The sequence below is a fragment of the Lutra lutra genome, chromosome 1, assembly GCF_902655055.1.
Source record: "Lutra lutra chromosome 1, mLutLut1.2, whole genome shotgun sequence".
In the NCBI taxonomy this organism is placed as follows: domain Eukaryota; kingdom Metazoa; phylum Chordata; class Mammalia; order Carnivora; family Mustelidae; genus Lutra; species Lutra lutra.
The window spans coordinates 83,719,171-83,742,369 of NC_062278.1; the positions used below are offsets into that span (position 1 = coordinate 83,719,171).

The following is a 23,199-nucleotide window of genomic DNA, read 5'->3' on the forward strand; positions in this document are numbered from 1 at the left end:
TGCAGGCATGAGTATGAAACAAGCAGAATGTCTTAGCTGATAGGTCTCCTATATCTATCTCTTCCTGAACCATGAGGTACCATGATTAATCCAACATGAATGGAAGTTAGCCAAGAAATTCAAAATTATCAAAGGATAGTTGAACCATATATTTGTACCCAATATAAATGATGATATATAATTAATAAAGATAATTTTAAATATATGGTTTATTATGGTTTATTTCATCTTTAATTCCTCCTTTAAAATCCTTTTTTTGGGGGGCACCTGGGTGGCTCAGTGGGTTAAAGCCTCTGCCTTCGGCTCAGGTCATGATCTCAAGGTCCTGGGATCGAGCCCCGAATCGGGCTCTCTGCTCAGTGGAGAGCCTGCTTCCTCCTCTCTCTCTCTCTCTCTGCTGGCCTCTGCCTACATGTGATCTCTGTCTGTCAAATAAATAAATAAAATCTTTAAAAAAATAAATAAATAAATAAAAATAAAATCCTTTTTTAAATGTATTAAACTGTTTATTATGTTACTCTAGTAGAAAATATATATAATTATAAATAAACATATGCTGGAAATTGATGTTCAAAATCCTTTTGAGTGATGGGTGTATAGGTCTAAATTACTTTTCTATCTTGATATTCCCTTCTACCCTTTTTTTCCAGCACTTAAGCCTTAATTTCTTTCCAGACATAACTTCTACCCTATCTCCTCCATGAAGCCATTCCTAGTGACCTTTTCTGTTTGAATTTTCACTGCGTTATAGGCTTTTAAAAAAATCTCATTAGTACTTGATTGCATTTGATTATTTGTGTATTCATGTTTAATTTAATCACCAGGTAGATATTGCATGCTTAAAATATGCCTGTGCTAGATTCTAGATGACAAAGGTGAAGAGGTGGACTCTGCCTTGGAGGGACTTGCAATTCCCCCTTCCATTTATAATTCACTAATGGTTGTATATACCAGTCAGGTCTCCTAAAGGGGCTCTTTCTCAACATCAATCATCAGCCTGGCACAGAATTGAGCCTGTAGAGCCTACACCCAGTGTATAAGTCTTGTTTCACTCATTTAAGCAAAACCTATATGCCAAAATATGACTTTATAAATAAAATATATAGTTGCAAAGGAATTTTGTGCTTTACAAGAAGTATTTATTACAGAACAGATTTAAGTAGTTAAGTTCCCTAGTCTTTAATACTTAATTAGGTTTTCGAGGATTTCTTGTACAACTGTACTGGAACACATCTCTTGGGGATGTGGAGTACAGCTGCCAATCAATCCCTTAGTAATTATTTCTTGAGAGCCAGTAAGTCACAGTGCTCTGTCTGGGTGTATGGGAAGATTTCATGAGCCGGACATCTAATGAAGAGACATTTATTCATTAAAGGATAAGAATGTTAGATGACTAAAAAGTAGAGGCTGTTGGAACAAGTTCCTGACAGCTCATTTGATACCTTGGCTCATACAATTGCCAGGTTGCAGAGTGACAGTTGAATGCTCTTGAGTCTAATAGGTTATTTTGCAAAACATAGATGCTTTCATTCACGCAAGGTCTCCATATGTGAATTCACAGTATGCAACGCATCACAGGGACATTTTCCACTCCCCATTTAAAGGCAAAACCTGAATTTGGGGGTCCCTACCGTGTGTCAGGCTTAGTTTCAGGAGCTAGGAAAACATTACTGAAGGAAAGGGATAAAAACCCCTGCCATCACAATGAGGCAAGCAGACAATAAACAAAATACTTATGTAAAATATATCATGTGTTGGAAAAAGAAATACGCGCCAAAGAAAAATGAAGCAGGATGGGGAGTTGCAGGGAGGGGAGTCAATGTTAAATAGTGTAAGAAGATATGGTCCATATATACAATGGAATATTACACCTCCATTGGAGAGGATGAATATCCAACTTTTGTATCAACATGGATGGGATGGAGGAGATTTTGCTGAGTGAAGTAAGTCAAGCAGAGAGAGTCAATTATCACATGGTTTCACTTACTCACGCAGAATAAGGAATAACATGGAGGACACTAGGAGAAGGAAAGGAAAAGTGAATTGGGGGAAATCAGAGGGGGAGATGAACCATGAGAGACTGTGGACTCTGAGAAACAAACTGAAGGTTTTGGAAGGGAGGGGGATGATGGGATAGGTGAGCCTGGTGGAGGAGGGCTCTGGGTGTGGTGCATAAACAATGAATCTTGGAACACTGCAAAAATAAAATTAAAAAAATAGTGTAAGGCGGTTAGATCTCATAAAGAAGGTGACATTTGGATTTAACTGAATTTTAGAATCTAAACCCAACATTCTCAGTAGCCACAGAAAATAACTACAGTAACACTTGTGCTCGATACAGGGAGGTTAGGAAGATATGATTCGGCACGTGGGGCACTTTACTACAGAGAATGTAATTTCAAATTTCAAGTAACTTCTCTCTTCACCTTCAGAATCAGATTCTTCTTCAGCACTTTTTAAAACCATGGCGCAAACATTTCATTTGCTTATCCAAGAAGTGTCCTTATGGTTTTATTAAGGATTCTTATGACTATAAAAATTAGCAAGCCTTTTATTTTTTTTTAAAGATTTTATTTATTTATTTGTCAGAGAGAGAAAAAGATGGAGCACAAACCAGGGGGTGGGAGGCAGCAGGCAGAGGGAGAAGCAGACTCCCTGCTGAGAAAGGAGCCTGACTCAGAGCTGGGATCATGAACAGAGCCAAAGGCACATGCTTAACTGACGGAGCCATCCAGGTGTCCCTAGCAAGCCCTTTCTTTAAAGCATGCGTCTTCCTAAAGGTGAAAGGGACTGTGTGGGTATTTTCTGAAACCAATACAATTCTGGATGGTCTTCTGACAGCCAAATTGAGCTGAAGGGAAAATTAATCACAGTGCAGGAACAAGAAAAATTGTAACTGCTCTGGAACTAACATATGAAACCAAGCCAACCTCACATCGTTTGTTTGAAACCTTGGAGAATGTCCATGTACCTTAGAGGGGTAACAGATGTGATTTTGGATTAGAGAGTGTGGTGTTAGGGTAGGAAGGGGGTTTGAAGATTCTGATTTCTTTCTCAACTCCATGATATTTTGTCTCTGGGGAGCCAGCGACTTCAATTTTTCTGTTTTCAGTCATGCCTCTGGGGGTAAGGTCAGCAGCACCTGTATGCCTTAATTGCAGGCCTGACTTCATCCCTTCTGACAAACTATTTATTATAAAAATAATAATAGCTGACCCACAGGGTATACTTAATCTAAGTGCCAAGCCTATCTGGCACACTTTTAATGTGTTTATTAATGAAATCCTCCCAATAATACTCTGAGAGGAGTATTGTGATCACTTTCATTTTATAAGGAGGAAACTAAGGCACAAACAGAAGACTAACTTGCTCAGGGTCACACACGCCTTCTCTGCCTCTAAAGCCGTGTACTCGCTGGCGATACCCACAGTCCCTCCTGTCCAAAGACCCCAACCCACTCACACACATATTTTTCTACTTTTTGTTTCTACATCTTGTTTATCGTCAGTTACATGGTCCTTGATTTTGTGATATACACATCGTAAATGCACCGTGAATACAAGAGAGAGCAGCAGATCTAAAATTTTTTGATTTCTGAATCTCCTTACTCTGTTAAAAATCACAGGCGACCCCAGAGAGTTTTTGTTGATCTGAGTTTTATCTATTCCCATGTGCCCTATATTGTCACATGTATTAAGTTTAAACTGACAAATTAAAAATAAAACAAAACAAAAACCAAAAAAGAACATGGCTGGCGGCACTTTGGGTTGTCAAACCTGGGGAATGGGAGGAAGGGCTGGTAGTCCAGTCCGTAGTGGATGGAGCCAAGAGATGTTGATAAACATCATACATCGGGCAGGACAGCTCCCCGCCACCAAGAATTATCTGGCTCAAAATGTCAATAGTGCCAAAGCTAAGAAACCCTGAGTTAAGTGAAACTGGCTTTTTGTTTGCTTTTTCCTGTGAAGGTGTGGTGCTAAAGAACTTAAAAAGCCTGTTGGTGCCCTTGCCTACATGGGTGCTGAGGCATTAGCGGTTTTACCCACCATGGTTCTTGTCCTTCCAGCACAAACGTCAACACAGTGCAAACGGCCAATGATGTATGAGTGTTATTGTGAAAATAACTTTGACCTCACAGATCCCCTGATGGGGTCTCAGGGGTCCAGGAACCACACTGAGAATTGATGAACGAGAATCAAGGGTCAGCAAACTTTTTCTGTAATGGACCTGATAGTAAATATTTCTAGCTTTAGGGGCCATATGATCTCTGTGGAGGGAAAACAGCTCCAGACAATAAGTAAATGAGCGGGTATGATTAGATTTGGCCCACAGGCAGTCATTTGCTGACCCCTGAACTAGATTATGTGCTTACAAAATTGCCTTGGCTGTACCATTCATTTTTATCAGTGTTATTCATTTTGTTTTTAAAATAACTCTACTCCCACCTCATAAAGCTCCCCTGGTATTCTTTGTCAGGATCACAGAATGCAGCTCAGAAAGCTGCCAAAAATGAGAATGTGGGAGCCTGTCATGATGACGATAGTTTCTCTTTCTTAAGCATTCACCGTGTGCCAGGTACTTGGCATGTGGTTCCTCAATCCTCACCACAAATCTCGCAAAATGGCTATTGGGTGACAGTACTGATGACAAAGGGGTGAATCACTTGACCGACGTCACACAGGTGAGAGAGTCCTAACAGCTGAGCCAAGAGAGAATCAAGAGCTGCCTGATTACAGAGTTTGAATGTTTCCACTTCCGGTGTGTAGTGCAGCCCTGTGTGCTGAAAGCTTCCCTGCCTTCCGCCCTCTGCAGGCATCACCAGTTGATATAGTGCTCTTCTCTGCTGAACCTAGAAGCTTCCCGAGACCTCTCCTCAACACCATCTTCCCTGTGAGTGCTACTTAGCTCAGGGTTCACATTAGAGTAACTGAGAAGCTTCTAGAACAATTCTAATGCCCAGTAACACCCCACCCCCATTCTTATTTAATCTCATTATAATAGGTGGAGTCAAGGCATAGGACTTTTTTAAACCTCCCAGATAATTCTCATATGCAGACAGGGTTGAGAATCACTCTTCTTTACAGAGCCACAAATCTCGGAGAAGTTGAGGATTTATTGATTTAGGAAATGTGGATTAAATCTTAAAGTCCACACTTTCTCTCCTCTATCATTTGTCAATGTACAGAAAATAATGGAAAAGAGTGTATTTAGCTGCCTGAATGGAAATATTTAATTTCTTGGGCATCTGCTATTTTTGCTTTTTTATTGGGTTAAGTCATTATATTTCTTCACAGCTCAACTCTGAAGTCTCTACACACCAAAGAGACACAGGGACATTAGAAATGTAAATCAAATGAACTTATGGTTAATGCTTTCTCAATAAAGTGTTGCCAGAGAGGCCTTAGGTTTTGCTCATGAACCCTTAGAAGTATGAGTGGGGCCAGGGGGGCTTAATGGCTTGAGGTATATGTATTTCATAAGTCTCTTTCCTAATGATGGTGGGATTACTAGCTCCAGAGCAAGATCTGAAGGATCTGTATGGGCCCCAACCCCACCATAATTCTTTGGCTTCGAGAAATTCCAGAGTAGGGGACTAAGTCTTTCCAGTTTGCCCTGGGATTTCCCCTCATCCTGGGAAACCCCTTAATCAAGGGCATATGGGCAAATTGAGACAGTTGGTCACTTATTTGGCAGCTTGTGAGAAGGTGGGAAATTATTGCAGCTCAGAGTATTCTGCTCCATAGACTCACATTGTTGGTGATTTGATGATAAATCCCTGTATATCCCCCTCTCTGTATGTGCATCTGTGTGAACACTGAACTAGCAAATACAGAAGTATTGTTTCTAGGGAAATACAGGATTAGGTTCTCATAAGCCTCTGGTCATACATCTTCATCAACTGAGGAGTACATAGCCTTGTTTTATGTGTGTTAAAGACACATTGATATATATTGTTAATCCATTTAAATTGAACTCACAGCCAACAGTACTGTAACTCGTGCCTGGATGAAGCTTGTTGTAACACATATATTTTCTCCAGTTCTCCATAAGAACTCACAGCCTTCTTATACTTGGGAACACTAGACAGCACTTCAGTGCTACACTTGTGGGGCGTTTTAAACAGCAGAATCACCAGCAAAAATGACAAAGACGAGAAGAATGTGACACTAAATAGACCATGAAAAGAACAGACATTTGTATGAGAGTTGAAATAAGAAGGCAAAACAGCACCTTGTTCTACTTCAATTGTGTAGGGTGACTCAAATTTTTTGCTGTTCTGTGCAGGTCTGTGGATGATCTCAGAATCACCTTGAGTATTGATCTGGGATTACAAACACATTTTACTGGTGGGTGAATCCACAATCACAAAATCAGTGAGGAAGATAGAAAGATGGGAGGAAGGAAGGAAGGAAGGAAGGTAGGAAAGAAAATGGGTCGGTAGGTTGGTAGGAGGATCTATTAATTAATCTCAGATCTTTGTGGATCTCCTATAAAAGGAAATACCTGCTTTTACCTTGGTTGGTCTGAATTGAAAGACATTCTAAATTGTTAACACATGACTTTGCATAAACCATTGCAATCATGCCCAGAGAAATGTTAGTTCACCTTTACTAAGGTCAGATGGAGTATGGTTTCCAGCACATCTCCCAGTTTGTCTTTTCCTGTACTTTCCATCATCAGCAGGTTCTCTTATTGTCTTTAAACTAATTGAAATTTTCTTTAAGTGGGAAGTTACTACACATCCAAATCCATTTGAACTGCATTTTTCACCACATTAATTCTTCTCCCCATTATAGATTTTTTTTTTGTCTATATGACCCAACTCGGGTGTGTAGATTGAAGACTGGACACAGACATTTGCTTTTTGCTTACAACTCAGTTATTTATAGAAGAAGATGAAAATGCGGGTAACAGTGACATTCTGAAATCCTTTTTTCTTTCTTCCTTGGTTCTCCATATAAAAGGGGAAAAAAGATGTTAGAAAAATGCCATTAAAAAAAAGGGATCCATCTGGTTTGGGATACTACACTATGCAGCCCTCCCTGAATGAGAATTGCAACTCATTTATGAGAAAAAATTTTAATTGGTAGGAATCATCTTGGAGCAGGTAAAGTTGCACTTGCTGATGGTCTTTGTTCTTTGTTCTATTAACTAGAAGATTTTTGGCATCTTCCACTCTGTTTTCTATTTGGAATTTGAGGTATTAACCTTTAAGATAAAATTCCAAAATTCTATTCCCTGGTGAGTTTATAATCACTCTTTTTAGAAAATCCAAAATGGTGACTGAGTCCAAATCATAAGAGACCTGTTTGTGTTGCTTTTCTTTTGGATTCAGCTGGTCTGCCTGAGCAATGTGTGAAATTTCCTCATTCTAGCCTCTGTTCAGACCAATCCTGGAGATTCATAGCTCTTTCTGAGATATCTTCAAGCAACAACCTAAATTGTTCCACTGCATAAAATCTCTTGAAAAAAAGGACTAGTTAAGTATTTGGCTTTCCAGAAGCTTTCTTTCCTTCATGTAAAATAGAAATGATAAGTAAGAGACTAGTGAGGCAAAAATAAGAAGAGTAGTGGCTATTCAAATTGTCCATAAATATGAGAGATTTTCTTTGGATAAATATTTGCAGAGAAAACTCCGCTCTCAGAGAACAGAATGGTGGCAGTAGCACGTAAAGCTCACACAACGATGCCTCATTTTCTGAGCAGGCATGGCGGGCACAAACTGGGCTCGGAGGCTCCTTCCTGAGTTTGAATTTTGGCACTGTGATGGCCAGTCATGGACCTTGGTTAAGTTACTTAACTCTCTATGTCTTGGCTTATAAAACATTAAGCCTGCTCTATCCAGCAGCTCTGAGGATTCGATCAGTTAAAAAATAAAGCGTTCAGAACAATGCTTGGCAGGTGGAATGCTAAATAAATGTTAGCTATTACTGTTTGAGTAACAAAAATTGTAAATGCAAATGCAGGGATATTTGAATTATCACAAAACTAAAACAAGCTGTCTCAAAAGCAATATATCTCCTCAAATTTTCCTGGTTAACTTATCTTGTGAATTGACAAAGTTTTGGAAGTTCTAGAAATGTCCCAAACCCCAATATCAGCTCAATATCAGCAAATATGGGTCAACTACACAAAAAGTTTATCTAGAAGTGAAATAGGCTCTACATTTTACTGAAAAATTTTTAAATTTTTTAAAACACTTTTTAATTTTTTAAACATTTTAAAATGTTTAAAATTTTAAAATGTTTTAATTTAAATTTAGTAAAATTTAAAATGTTTAAAATTTTAAAATGTTACATGATTGAATAAAAACACTGTATAATTTAAGATTTTCTTAGTGATTTGAACCAAGTTATAGCTCATTATCTATAGTTATCTAGATATTTTTTCTTTGCAATTATTCCCCAGTCTTTTTCAATATTTTCCTGTATCTAAAGTAAAAATATCCTATTATTTTAACATTTCCAACCCCACAAAAAGTTAGCTATTGAAGTTGGCAAGGCAGTAATTGTCAAGCTATCCAGTAATCTATAAAAGCCACGATAACAGTACAATTAATAAATTTACTCTTTAAATGTTATGTTACTCAAAGATATGTTCTTCTAGCCTTAAAAATGAGCATAAAATATATGCAAAATGCTTGCACAGTTAACTAGGCATCAAATGTCATTAGTTCATAAATATCAAAAGCTAAGATTCAATACATTTTTAAACAGAACATTGAAAGGGCAAACTGCTTGAAATCTTTTGTGAAACAAAGTAGAGAATAAATAAATAAAAACATTGTTAATGTTCAGTGAGGCAGAAAATCCTCCAATTTTGAGCTGATTTTTTAAATAGCATTCCAAAAAGTCACATTCTTCAATTCTTCCTTTTGTCCTCTGATCATGCCTCAATTTTTCCATATATCGGCTTAGAGTAATTGAACATATTTTTGTTCCCATTGATAAATAAAAATTCTATTACAATGTAAATGTATTCACATATTATAAATGATCATTTAATTCAATGTAAATGAAATAAGTTCCCATCTTTTTCTTCTTATTTTTTATTTAGTTTGCATTATTTCAGGAATACATAGTTCTGTGGGGACCTGGGAGAGTAATAAATCATTCCAAGTAAAACAATGCCATCCAGGCAAAACAATTTTAAAAAATAAGTCCCAGTAATAAAAGTCAAGAAACAGCTGATGAAAACAGATGTATCCTTTGTTTTGAAAGAACCTCGAATTTTGTAACATGGCAAAAATTAAGGACCAATTGGACACAGTTCAACTGCATGCATTTGGCACAGAATGCTCAAGTAAACCCCACCCTTCTTTTAAAAAAGTATAATTTTTGTATTTATAAACCAATTATGGCTTTTATTTAAATGTGGAACTTACTATGTCTTCCTCAGAAAGACTTAGGACTTAAAATAGAAATCAGAGAATGTGAAAGGTAGCTTACCTTTATGCCTTGCTTTTTGAGATAATAATATACCCAAATAAATTATGTTTTTAGTATGATTGATTTTTTTTTAAAGAGCAAAGCACTGAACATGATCTGCTGTCAAATAAAGTGTTCCAATTTAAAAATAATTTTTTTCCCCAAAATAGTATTCAGTGTGGCCACAATTATATTTGAAAACATAAATTGGTCTCCATTTGTCCTGAGGGTTTTTCCCAGCATCTTTTCTTTGCACTGACCCCCTAATACAGATATGAAAGCTTGCAGAAGTCTCTTCTAATTTGAGCTTCTAACATAGTGTTATTTGGTGGGTTGATAAAAGATTTAGAGGTTCTATAGTTTGGATTTACTCCCTAAAAACTGGGGGCTTGGGAACTTAGCCTCTTAAAGGTAAATCTTTTGTGTGGACTCAAGGGACCCAGAATGAATTATACTGAGCTAGGATTTCTTCTCTCACTACACCATCATCCCTTCATGTAAATGACCTTTCATTGATTATCCTGAACAATGGTTCCACTATTTCTTTACCTTTAATTAAGCAAACATTTTGAAAGACCACTGAGGCCTTTAACATTGAAACATGTCTAGAGAACTCAAGAAGCAGCCCATCTTTAATTACACAATAGCTGTTTAGCAAATGCAGCATAATCACAAAATGATTAAAAAAAAAAAAAAAAAGTAACCACAGACTTGGCCCAATCATGGAAACCATTTTGGAGAAAAATTATTATTATGGGCCTGAAAAGAAAAGAAAAAAGAGAAGAAAAGGAAAGAAAAAGAAAAAAAAGAGAGAGAGAGAGAGAGAAAGAAATTGTGTTTGAGCCTTTTGCCAGGAAAAAAAAAATGCTTTTGTTCACTAGAAAAGGAACATTATGGTAAGATTTAACTCAGTTGAACTATACATCAGCTACAATTGAACTTTCCATAATTTACTCATTACATTCCATAATTTGCTCATTATATAATTAAACACTAGTTGACTATCTTTCTTTGTACCTACTTATTTTCATAAGAAATAGCCAGGATGTTTTATTCTTGGTAGCTGAGATTTAACTCCTAAAGCACAGGTTAGATGGAAATATTTGGGTATTATTTCATTACTTATGGCAGAGAATAAATGGAAAAATGCAATTTGCAAAAGTGTAAATCTTGCCTGAGACTGGATAGACGAGTTTGATACTGTTTTTCTGGTACCCTGCTCCCCATCCTCCCACTGCTTACCTCTCAATATTGGATTTTGCCTTGGGTTAATTATTTTTGGTCTCATAGCAAATACGCTTTCATTGGGAACAGTCTCAACTTCTCGTTGACATAAACAAATTTATTTAAACTTAACTGGCATAAGTAAACAAGTAAATAAAAATATGCAAACAAATTGCAGTGACTAGGATGGGGTTTTGAAGGTATGCCATGCGATGGTATGTTCAAAAGTTTGAAATACACTGACTGGAAGAAAAGGATTATGCTCCAAATTGCTTTCCACTTATTTGTGAGCTGACTTTTAGTAACAGTGGCAAAAGAGTAAAACAGCCTTTTAGGATTTTTAGATGTGGTATTTGGTTCCAGGAGTACGCGGGCAAAAGAGCTCCCTTGGGCCTCTTTTATAAGGGAACTAATCCCATTCATGAGGTCTCCACCCTCATGATCTAATCACCTCCCCAAGGCTCCACCTCCTAATACCATCACTTTGGCAGTTAGGTTTCAACATATGAATTGGGTGGGGTGAGGGGTGCACATTCAGATCATAGCATGGTTTAATCTTGTCATTTCTCAACAGCAGAACAGAAGGGTCACCTCATTGTATCTACTGTGTCCGTTTTATCTACTATATGGGATACTAAAATCCATGCATCTTGCCTTCAAGGTCATTCTCACTCTCCAAGGTAAAGGAAAGGAGAATATTTCCTTTAGAAAATCTTTGTAACTTCTACTGTTTCTTTTCATCACCCTCCTTCTCTGCCAATTGAATTTGTACCTAGGAGACAACAAAGGAGAGAAAGTTTGTAACCAAATAGGTTTCAGGAATGCAGAGCTGTCATAGAGAAGGCCAGCTCTGGAAAGGTTTTGAAGGAAGAAGGGGATTTTTGCATGAGATAGGGACCCTCATCACAAAGAATGCTATCTGCAGCTGAAGGAAGTTTGCCCTCCAAAGCAGAAGTCAGCACAAGAAATATTCTGAGAGAATGGAAAGTGCAGTAGGAGTTTAGCATTAATTCTGGGATTTCTAAAATCAACCACATTTAGTAAATAAAGATTTCAATGATTTGACATAGTTAGGAAAGTTTGTCTTCCACCTTTCTGGGTGAACTGCCAGATATCTGAAACTCTATGGGATCTACAGAACCTTGATGGTTGATCGTTTCCATTCACTCCTGTCTAGGAACATTTATTTTCCAGTCATCTCAAATGCACTAATCTTAAATAGCAACAACTATGTATTTGTCTACTTTAGACTTATTTATTACTTAACAAGAAATAAACTGACGTCAAGCCACCCTTCTCAGTGTCATTTTTTATGTGTTATCTTCAAGTGCTCATGTATTCATGTAGATAACTAGTATCATTCTGATGAAGACTAGGAACTCTAACAGGAACATTTTAGTGTGACAGTCCATTGGTTAGTCAGCTGTCAGATGTATCTTTTCTCAGCTGCTTTAGCTCAGTCCATATGAACCAATATCAAGCTGGCAACTCCTACTCACTACAAAATAAACCCAGGCTTAAATTTTTTGATAAATAAATCTTGGTGGGGGGGTTATACTACAGCAGATAAATCCTGCAGGGCCTGGCTCCTTGAGACCAGTGCCTCTTAAACTTTCACATGCATACATGTTACTTGGGGATCTTGTTAAACTGTGGATTCTGATTCCTAGGTGATGCCCAATGCTCCTAGTCTGGGGACCATGCTTTGGCTACCACACAGGAAGCAGACCGACAGCTTCTGGAAACCGGTAGCCACCAGCCATGACTGGAACCCAATGCCTATAGATCTCCTGCCTGCCCCTCTTCCTTACATATAACCTGCCCTGTCATCAGCTGTCATTCACTAGCACAAGATACTGATGCTTACTTAGTCAAGCTCCAGTCTAAATGAATGAAAAGCCAATGCAACCAGAAGAAAATCAAATGCTAGCCTCCACATTACAGATGTGTTCAGAGCAGGGGAGATTATTATGGCCTGGGGAGGCATGGAAATGCCTTTTCCTTGGATCAGGATCCTTGAGATGATCGAAGTGCCAATCAGCAGGGGAGTAGAAGGGAGGTACAGAAGGGAAGTAGTCACAAAGGATACCTGAGAATTCTGGGGAAAGGAGCTCTCATTTGAGGTATATACCTCAACTCCCATCATTGGTTGAGGGCTGCTGGGGGAGTGTTGATTCCTCACATCTCGATCCTGTCATGCATATTAGCACAGTGGCTTGTGAAGGTGAGGAAAGCCATTGGCAAAGAAATGTAGATGCTGGCAGGTGAAGTAGCCTGCTTAAGCCTAAGTGATTAATGTCTGACGGGGGAAATGAGGTTTCATGAGGTTGGGACTGCTGCTGGCTTCTTAAAAGAGCAGCAGGATTTGAGCTGGAATTAACAACTACTTTATCCTCTCAACCCCCCTGCTGCCAAGGCTCATTTGTTCTTCTGGTGAAGGAGGATTCAGTTACTTCTTGGGTTGCAGGCTAACAGGAGAGTCACTGAGTAGGAGCTTCCTACTTTCCTGGGGCAAATACACTCACCTACTTCCGCACAGATACCTCTGCGAGAAAGTCCAACAGTCCCTGTTGGAAGAAAGGAGATTAACTCTGTGGGGAACAGGCTGCCATTCTTGGGGTTCAACCCTAAGGGGAGACTGGTCAGGAAGAGGTACCTTCTAGGTGTTGCTGTTGCATCATAAGTTTCGTCAAGCTGCCCGGCTCACACAGAGGAACTGAGAGCCATTTGTGGATTTGGTCAGTTGGCCTAAATTACAGTTGATAATTACAAGACATTGTTGAAAATTGTTGCAACATGTAACTTTTGTAACCATTATTTACTGCTCTGCATTTGCAACTATTTGTGGCGACTGTTTGTCCTTTTACCAGGCTCTTTAGTTTCTTGGGAAGGCTGAGGTACACGGTATTCATTTACTTGTGGGCAATACCGAGGGAAACAAAATAAGGTCATCTGAGCTCCAGGGATGAATAATTTTGGAGAGACAAGGTAGAAGACAGGAACTGTCTGTTAATCAATGAGGAGTTTTCGGAATCTAGCCCCAGTCTACCGACCAGCCTCATCCTCTCCTCCATTATTCATTCAATGCTCCAGGCACTTGAAATTCTTCATGGTTTCCAAGAGACTCAAGTTCTTTCCTCAGCTGCTTGTTATTGTATGTGCTGTGTCCTCCCATGGATACCTTCCTCTTCTTCCCATGACACGATCCTGTCATCTGACAAACCAAGCTTACATAACACTCTCCCGGACTTCCTCATGCAGTTCCTTGTGTCCTTCTTGATCCAGTTCAGGATGAAGTAGTAACACACACCGAATTAAATTCAAATCATCTGTACATCTCCCTTGGCCCACATTCGCTGAGAGCACTTCTAGAGCAAGGACCACATTTTTCTCTTCTCTATGTCCCCGTCATCAGCACTGGGGCTTGTACCCAGAAAGACTCAGCGACCGACACCCGTATCCTGGAGGTAGGGAGGATTTGGAATAGCAGCACCATTATTTGAAAGCATACTCTGTATATACTCAAAGTCTGTTTTGATTTCGTTTTCCTTACACTTTGGAAAGGGTTTATTATTGATACTATTTACAATTAACATGTAGTCTTCTCACAATGTAAATAACAAGAAAGCTCTTTGCATATTTTGGGGGGAAATGTCTTCCCCAGTTGATGACAGTTCTGTAATATTCAGGAGCATCTGGTTGGCACCAGCCAAGGCTTAAGAAAATGAATCTCCAAAGTTACTGAGACTACCAGAGTTTTGACTAAATTCTCCATCTTTGGGGAAAGTGTAGTTTTAAGTCACAGGTTCTTCCTTTTGGAGAGTGCCCCCACCCCCAGATCCTTTAGTCTTGATTTGCAAGTTAAATGAGCAAATCATTGATCCAGCTCCTATTTCCCAGGATGTTTTTCCACAGTCAGCATGAGGACAGTAATGGGGTTGTCAGTTGCCTTTGTCATTCTTTTCCTTTTCCTCCTGAAAGTGTTTTTGTGGAAACCCTGCCGGATGTCACAGAAAAGCGACCTGGGCAAGATGTGTGTCACTTCTTTCCTTGAAAAGTGTCCAGGACTGTGAGCCCAGAGAGGATGTAATAAACACACCATGATGCTTGGCCAGCATATTCCAACCAGTTAGAAAAACAAGGCAGAAGACACAGGATTTAACACCCACCATGGCAGTGGCTGCCCTGGGAGGGCATGCCATTTGACTCTCCACAGGTGCGGAGTGTTGGTCTCCAGCTAAGGAAAACAACCGGCCATAGCATCCTTCCATGTGCTCGATCATTTTAAAAAGCATTTTAAGGCATCCCGTCTCTGTTTCCAGCACACTGGTCTGCAGTGTGGCTCTGGCATGGGGAAAAAAAAAACATGGCTGTGGAGCATTTGCTTTTTACTGGTATGTGCCTTCTAATGATGCTGGTCCCCATTAGGATTTGACTATTAAACTAAAATTGTTTTCAGTTTGTTTACTTGAGCCTTAAGTAAATAGACAGAACACATGAATTCAATTCAGCTTCTCAAAAAAAAAAAAAAATCAAAGCCATTCCAACGGAGTCTCTTTTCCATGTTGACCCACGTTAGCAAAGAGGTCTATAATAATAAATGCTGTACCCAACCCAGTGGGCCGAGGCCATGTGCATGGCTGACACAATCCAGTGAGTCAAGAAAATGATGGAAAAAATAAAAGCCTCTGGAATCGAAACATTCTATTTCAGTTCTCCATGGACCAAAAAAAACAAACAAACGAAAACAAACAAAACAAAACAAAAAAACCCAGTAAGTCTGGCCTGGGTTTAATTTAAACCACTTCATATTTAGTTCATAAGAACTTTAAAAAAAAAAACCTGCAAAATTATTTTCGCTGTTTTTATAGGTGAGGAGCTGGGGACGACCTGCCCTTTATGGAAAGCAGTTTACTTCCAAAGCCCCCAAGAATACAAAGCCTATCTTAAATTAGAAAATTTTTACAAAATGTGGTTCTATTATTGTTTTTGTTACTCTTATTCCCCTCAGGAATAGTCGTCTGCAAAATAAATATAAAGCAGATATACATTCTGCTTAGAAAACAAAATCTACAGGGGCGCCTGGGTGGCTCAGTGGGTTAAGCCGCTGCCTTCGGCTCAGGTCATGATCTCAGGGTCCTGGAATCAAGCCCCGCATCGGGCTCTTTGCTCAGCAGGGAGCCTGCTTCCTCCTCTCTCTCTGACTGCCTCTCTGCCTGCTTGTGATCTCTCTCTGTCAAATAAATAAATAAAATCTAAAAAAAAAAGAAAAAAAAAAGAAAACAAAATCTACATAGACCAGCTATTCTCTAAAAAAGAAAAGATACAGTCAATCCTGCTTTGCACCTTTCAGATACGTGCAGTCACCGATGGTAAATCATTCCTTTCCTGTCTGTCCTTATTTGGACTTGTTCAATGGATACACAAACATTCAGCCTCTTACATTGGAAAAGCAGGGAAGAGACAAGCCATTACCCTGGTTGCTGTCTTCCCTACTTTCAGTCTGTTAGGCTTAAGCTTCAGTATCTCCAAATAAATGAAAGTCTTGAGCAACACTGAGGAAGTAATACATTAATTAGATTGCTTGTATTTATTGACTGTTCACCATTTGCCAGACACTGTTCCATTCAGCATAGTTCATTAAATCCACACAAAAATCCATGAGGTGAATAAAAGTGCTCTTCTCATTTTACAGATGAGGAAACTGAGCCAAGAGAGGTGATAGAAGTTGCTGCTGTTAATATGATTCGTTGAAATGTATCATCAAGCACTTACTGTATGCCAGGCACTGTGCTAAAGGCTTTGTATGAATGATCTGGGTGTATGTGTTAATTTTAATTTCAGTACAGTTAACATACAGTGTTATATTAGCTTCAGGTGTATAATATAGTGATTCAGGAATTCTATACACTACTCAGTGCTCATCATAATAAGCGTACTCATTAATCCCCAGGCACGGTTATGTGCTAGGAGCACTGCTTCACACTGATTCTGTCATTTCATTTTTACAACAATACTGTGAGTTAAGTACAGTTACTTCCCCCATTTTATAGACAGGGAAATTGATATAAAGACTACAAAAAAAAAAATAAAGGTAACTCTAAGTCAAAAAAATTGTTTAACGATTCAGAAACTTATCCAATAAAACTATTTAGGGAGATGTACTATAGTCATATGAAATTTGAAGTTTTGAGAAGAAAATGTTATTACTTTGGGGTGCCTGAGTGGCTCAATCAGTTAAGCATCTGCCTTTGGCTTCAGTCATGATCTCAGGGTTCTGGGATCAAATCCTGCCTCGGGCTCCCTGCTCAGTGGGGAGTTGGCTTCTCCCTCTGCTGTTCATGCTCTCTCTCTCTCTCAAATAAATAAATAAAAGATCTTTTAAAAAATGCTACTACCTTAACTGTTGTTATAACCCAGAACTTTTTGTAGGAAGAAAAAAAAAACAGTGAAATGGTGAGAAAGCATTCCTCTAACAGTCATATATTTTGAGATTTAAAAAATTTCTGTGTAATGCTCCCTATCTGATAAACGGATATTAGGATGTACTCTGTACCTTACATATTTTTAAGTTTCAATAATCCCAGCAATAGAAATTTCTGAAATAAAGTTCAAACGTATAGGTATCTTTCATTTTTGAAATATGATTAGGTTCCAGGGAATCAGAGAAATACTTGTTTGGTGACTAGACGTGGACTAACAGGGATAGAAAATAAACACCCACCCACAAGATTTTCATCTTGAGAGGGTTCATTGGACCTTTTATTTATTTATAGACAGAAAAATTTTATATTTTTTATTTTATTATTGTTTTAATTTCAGTATAGTTAGCATACAGAGTTGTATTAGTTGCAAATATTAGGTGTACAAAATAATGATTCAACACTTCCATATATTAATCAGTGCTTATCAAGATAAGTGTACTCTGTCTTAATCCCCATCACCTATTTCCCCCATCCCCCCACCCACCTCCCCTCTGGTAACTATCAGTTTGTTTTCTATAGTTAAATATCTGTTTTTTGGTTTGTCTCCTTTTTCCTTTCTTCTTTGGTTTTGTTTCTTAAATTCATCCTATAAGTGAAATCACGGTATTGGTCTTTCTCTGACTGCCTTATTTCACTTAGCATTATACTCTTTAGATCCATCTGTGTTGCTGCAAATCACAAGATTTCATTCTTTTTTATGGCTGAGTAATATTCTATTATATTTATATATCCTATTTATTCTCTATCCACTCATCTATGGGTGGATACTTGGGCTGCTTCTATAATACAGCTATTATAAATAATGCTGCAATAACCATAGGGGGGCATGTATCTTTGAATCCATGTTTTCTTACCTTTGGGTAAATACCTATTACTGGATAACATAGTAGTTCTGTTTTTAACTTTTTGAGAAACCTCCAAACTGTTTTCCACAGCAGCTGTACCAGTTTGCTTTCCTACAACAGTACACAAGGGTTCCCCTTCCTCTACATTTTTGTCAACACTTGTTTTGGGGGTATTGATTTTAGCCATACTGATAGATGTGAGGTGGTGTCTCATTGTGGTTTGATTTGCTTTTCCTTGATAAAGAGAGATGTTGAGCATCTTTTCATGTGTCTGTTGGCCATCTGGATATCTTCTTTGGAGAAATGTCTGCTTATATCTTCTTCCCATTTTTATTGGATTACTTGGTTTTGGGTGTTGAGTTGTGCCAACTCAACTTATATATTTTGGATACTAACTTTTTATCAAATATGTCATTTATAAATATCTTCTCCCATTCAGTAGTTTGCCCTTCAGTTTCATTCATGGTTTTACTTGCTGTGCAGAAGCTTTTTATCTTGATGTAGTCCCAATAGTTTATCTTTGTTTTTGTTTCCCTGGTCTCAGGAGAAATACCTAGAAAAATGTTGCTACAGCCAATGCCAAAGAAATTACTGCCTGTGCTCTCTTTTAGGATTTTATGATTTCAGGTCTCACATTTAGGTCCTGAAAACATTTTGAATTTTGTGTGTATAGTTTAAGAAAATGGTCCAGGTTCATTCTTTTCCATGTAGATGTCTGGTTTTCCCATTTATTGATGAGACTGTCTTTTTCCCATTGCATCTTCTTGCCTCCTTTGTTAAAGATTAATTGACCATATAAATGTAGGTTTCTATCTGGGCTCTGTATTCTTTTCCATTGATCTATGTCTCTATTTTTGTGCCAATAACATACTGTTTTGATTACTGTAGCCTTGTAGTGTATCTTGAAGCCTGGGATTACGAAATCTTCAGTTTTGTTCTTCTTTTTGAAGATTGCTTTCTCTATTCAGGGTCTTTTGTGGTTCCATACCAATTTTAGGATTATTTGTTCTAGTTATGTGAAAAATGCTATTGATATTTTGATAGGAATGGCATTAATTCTGTAGGCTACTTTGGGTAATATGGACTTTTTAACAATATTTGTTCTTATAATCCATGAATATAGAATATCTTTCCATGTCTTTGTCTCGTCTTTAATTTCTTTCATCAGTGTTTCATAGTTTTCAGAGTACAGGTCTTTCACCTCCTTGGCTAAGTTTATTCCCATGTATTTTATTATTTTTCAAGCAACTGTAAATGGAATTGGTTTTGCAATTTCTCTACCACTTCATTATTAGTGTACAGAAATGCAACAGAGTTCTGCACATTGATTTTTGTATCCTATGACTATGAATTCATTTATCAGTTCCAGTATTTTTTTGCTGGAGTCTTTAAGGTTTTTTATATATAATATCATGTCATCTGCAACAGTGAAAGTTTTACTTTTTTTAAACAAAATTAGGTGTCTTTCATTTCTTTTTCTTTTTTAAAAAAAGATTTATTGATTTAATTTAGAGAGTGGGGAGGGGCAGAGGGAGAGGGAGAAGAGAATCTCAAGTAGACTCCCTACTGAGCACAGAGCCTGATGCGGGGCTTGATCTCACAACCTTGATAACATGACCTAAGCTGAAACTAAAAATAAAATGATCAGCCAACTGAGCCACCCAGATGCCCCATTTTCTTTCCATTCCTTGTCTGGTGGCTGTAGCTATGACTTCCAGTACCACGTTAAATGAAGGTGGTGGGAGTGGAGATTCTTGTCTTGTTCCTGATCTGAGGGGAAAAGCCCTCCGTGTTTCATCATTGAGTATGATGATGTTTGCTGTGGACTCTTCATACATGGCCTTGATTATTTTGAGTTATGTTCCTTCTAAACCTACCTGATTGAAAGTTTTTATCATGAATGGATGTTGTACCTTGTCAAATGTTTTTTCTGCATCTACTGAAATGATCCTAAAGTTTTTATTCTTTCTCTTGATGATATGATGTACCACTTTGATTGATTTATGAATATTGGACCACCCTTGGATCCCAGGAATAAATCCCACTTGATAGTGGTGCATTATTTTTTTTAATGTACTGTTGGATTCAGTTTGCTAGTATTCTGTTGAGGATTTTGCATCTATATTCATCACCAATATTGGCCTTTTGTTTTCTTTTCTTTCTTTCTTTTTTTTTTTTTTTTGTAGTCTCTTTCTCTGGGTTTGGTATCAGAGTAATGCCAGCCTCATAAAATGAATTTGGAAGCTTTTCATTGAAAGCCACTGTCCCTTGTTGATTTTCTGTTTGGATGATCTGTCCATTGATGTAAGTAGGGTGTCAAAGTCCCCTACTATTATTGTGTTCTTTTCTATTATCTCCTTCATGTTTATTAATAGCTGTTTTATGTATTTGAGTCCTCCCATGTTGGGTGAATAAATATTTATAATTGTTATATCTTCTTGTTGGAATGTTCCAGTTATGACTTTACAGTATCTTTCTTCATCTTTTGTTATAATCTTTGTCTTAAGGTCTATTTTTTCTGATATAAGTATTGCTACCCTGGCTTTTTTTTTAACTTCCATTTGCATAATAAGTGTTTTTTTTATCCCATCACCTTCAATCTGCTTGTGTCTTTAGTTCTGAAATGAGTCACTTATAGGCAGCATATAGATGAGTCTTGTTTTTTTTTTTTTTGTTTTTTTTTTTATTTGTCAGAGAGAGAGGAGCGAGAGTGAGCACAGGCAGACAGAGTGGCAGGCAGAGACAGAGGGAGAAGCAGGCTCCCTGCCAAGCAAGGAGCCCGATGTGGGACTCGATCCCAGGATACCAGGATCATGACCTGAGCTGAAGGCAGCTGCTTAACCAACTGAGCCACCCAGGCGTCCCGAGTCTTGCTTTTTTATACATTCTGTCACCCTATGTCTTTTGATTGGAGGCTTTAGTCCATTTACATTCGAGTAATTATTGATAAGTATATAGTTACTGCCATTTTGTTGCTTGCTTTATGGTTGTTTTTGTAATTCTTCTCTGTTCCTTTCTTCTCCTGTTCTCTTCTCTCATGGTTTGCTGGTTTCTTTAGTGATATATTTGGGTGCCTTGCTCTTTATTTTTTGCATATCTATTACTGGTTTTTGATTTGTGGTAACCATTAGGTTTGTATATAACATCCTCTGCATAGAGCAGTCTATATTACCTTGATGGTCACTGAAGTTTGAACTCATTCTTTATTTATCTCCCCCTCTCCAATATTTTAGGTATCTGATATACCATGCATCTTTTTATTTTGTGAATCCCTTGACTGATTTTTTATAGATATACTTAATTTTACTGCTTTTGTGCTTTCCACTTTTCTTACTCCTGTTTATGGTCTTTCCTTTCCACTCAAACTGCCTTTTAACATTTCCTGTAGGGCTGGTTTAGTAGTCATGAATTCCTTTAACCTTCTTTGTCTGGGAAGCTCTTTATCTCTTCCTCTACTCTGAATGATAGGTTTGCTGAATAAAGTACTATTGGCTGCAGATTTTTTCCCTTTTAGCACTTTGAGTATATCATGCCACCCTCTTCTGGTCTGCAAAACTTCTGCTGAGACATCCACTGCTAGCCTTATGGGGTTTCTCTTGTATGTAACTCTTTTATTTTCTCTTGTTACTTTTAAGATTCTCTCTTTATCACTACTTTTTATCATTTTAATTACTTACTACGTGTCTTGGTGTGGGCCTCTTTGGAGTGATTTTGTCAGGGGCTCTCTGTGCCTCTTGGATGTGGATTCTGTTCCTTAGATTCAGGAACTTGTCAGCTATTCTGCCCCCTTTTCTCTTTCTTCTCCTTCTGGAATCTTTATAATGTGACTGTTATTATGTCTGATGCTGACACTGCATTCCCTAAGTCTATTTTCAGTCTATATTATTTTTTCTCTCTCTCTCCTGTTCAGCTTGATTGCTTTCCATTACTCTCTCCTCCAGGTCACTGATCCGTTCTTATGCTTCCCCTAGTCTAGTATTTATTTCCTCTTGTATTTTTAAAAATTTCAGTTACTTAGTTCTTCATCTGTAATTAGTTCTTTTTTACGTATTCCATCTCTCTGTTAAGCATCTCAGTGAGGTCCTCTACTCTCTTCTCAGGCCCATTGAGTATCATTACGATCATTACTTTAAATTCTTTCTCAGGCATATTGCTTACCTCTGTTTTGTTTAGTTGTCTTGCTTTGATTTAGTCCTGTTCTTTCATTTGGGACATATTCCTCTATTTCTTCATTTTGTCTAACTCTCTGTGTCTGTTTCTGTGTGTTAGGAAAGTCAGCTACATCTCTTGTTCTTGGAAGTAGTGGCCTTATGAAGAAGAGTTTCTGTAGTGCCCTGCAGGGCACTGTCCCCTGTTCACCAGAACCTGGTGCTTTAAGAGAGCCTGCTGTGTGTGCCCTACTGTTGTGCCTGAGCCACCTTTGCTTTAAGCCCAATGATTTGTAATGGCTCTCTTTTCCCATTGTGGGCAGGGTTTGGTCCCTATGTGGTTATTAGGTCAGGTTAGGGCCTCCTTGGTCTTGCATTGAGTCAATCAAGTGTTGTCCAGAGATGTGGTAGCTGGCACCAAACTGCTAGGCACTTTGGGGTTGGATTCTTAGGAGCTGCTATTGTCTCCTAAGGTCTCCATTGCAATCTTCTCATTGGAGAAAGACAAAAGGACCTGTGCATTTTGGCTAATGTGAAGACACATCTAATGTAGTAATATTTCTTACTCGTGCATCTGCTTCAACTGAGCATCCCACATAATTGGGGTGAATCCTGGCATGATGGAAACAATTTGTGTGCCTTACTTGATGGTGCCAAGGAAAGAGCACCTCAGGGACAAGAAAGCATCACTGCCCCAGAAGCATGTTTCTCTGGCCTATGGTCCTTCCTTTTAATTCTCTATCCAGTAGATGTGCTTTGGGTGTAAGCACAAACCTAAAAATGGTTCATGAGGCCCTCTGTTGCCTTCTATAGTGACACAAGCACCACACAGCTATTAAGTTCAGTTTCCTTTAAGTTTGGGTGAAAAAAAGATCCCTGAGGTCATTTGAGAGATAGAGAGAATAATGATCTGTAGGGTTTTAGTTTTTGGTTTATATACACAACTCTCCCTGCTGTTTGCAATGCAGATGGAAACACTGTTATATTGCTCTCAAGGTGCTGATAACAGTGTGCCCACCCACATGGGCCCTGATATGAAAGACAGGTACATCTGGTCTGGTTCTCTGTA

The 23,199-nt window shown here is 38.2% G+C and overlaps 1 protein-coding gene across 8 annotated transcripts in view; it reads right to left on the reverse strand.

Moving 5' to 3' along the window:
• Nucleotides 1-23,199, reverse strand: part of VEPH1 (ventricular zone expressed PH domain containing 1) — a 254,978-nt gene that overhangs the window by 144,909 nt on the left and 86,870 nt on the right. The window contains exon 7 of one of the 8 annotated variants that reach the window (XM_047728864.1): nucleotides 8,397-11,424. The exons of the other annotated variants lie outside the window; for them this stretch is intronic. Coding sequence (XP_047584820.1) covers nucleotides 11,377-11,424 — 48 coding nt within the window. The 3' untranslated portion in view covers nucleotides 8,397-11,376. Of the gene's footprint in view, nucleotides 1-8,396; nucleotides 11,425-23,199 lie in introns of those variants that run through there. 8 annotated transcript variants of the gene reach the window in all.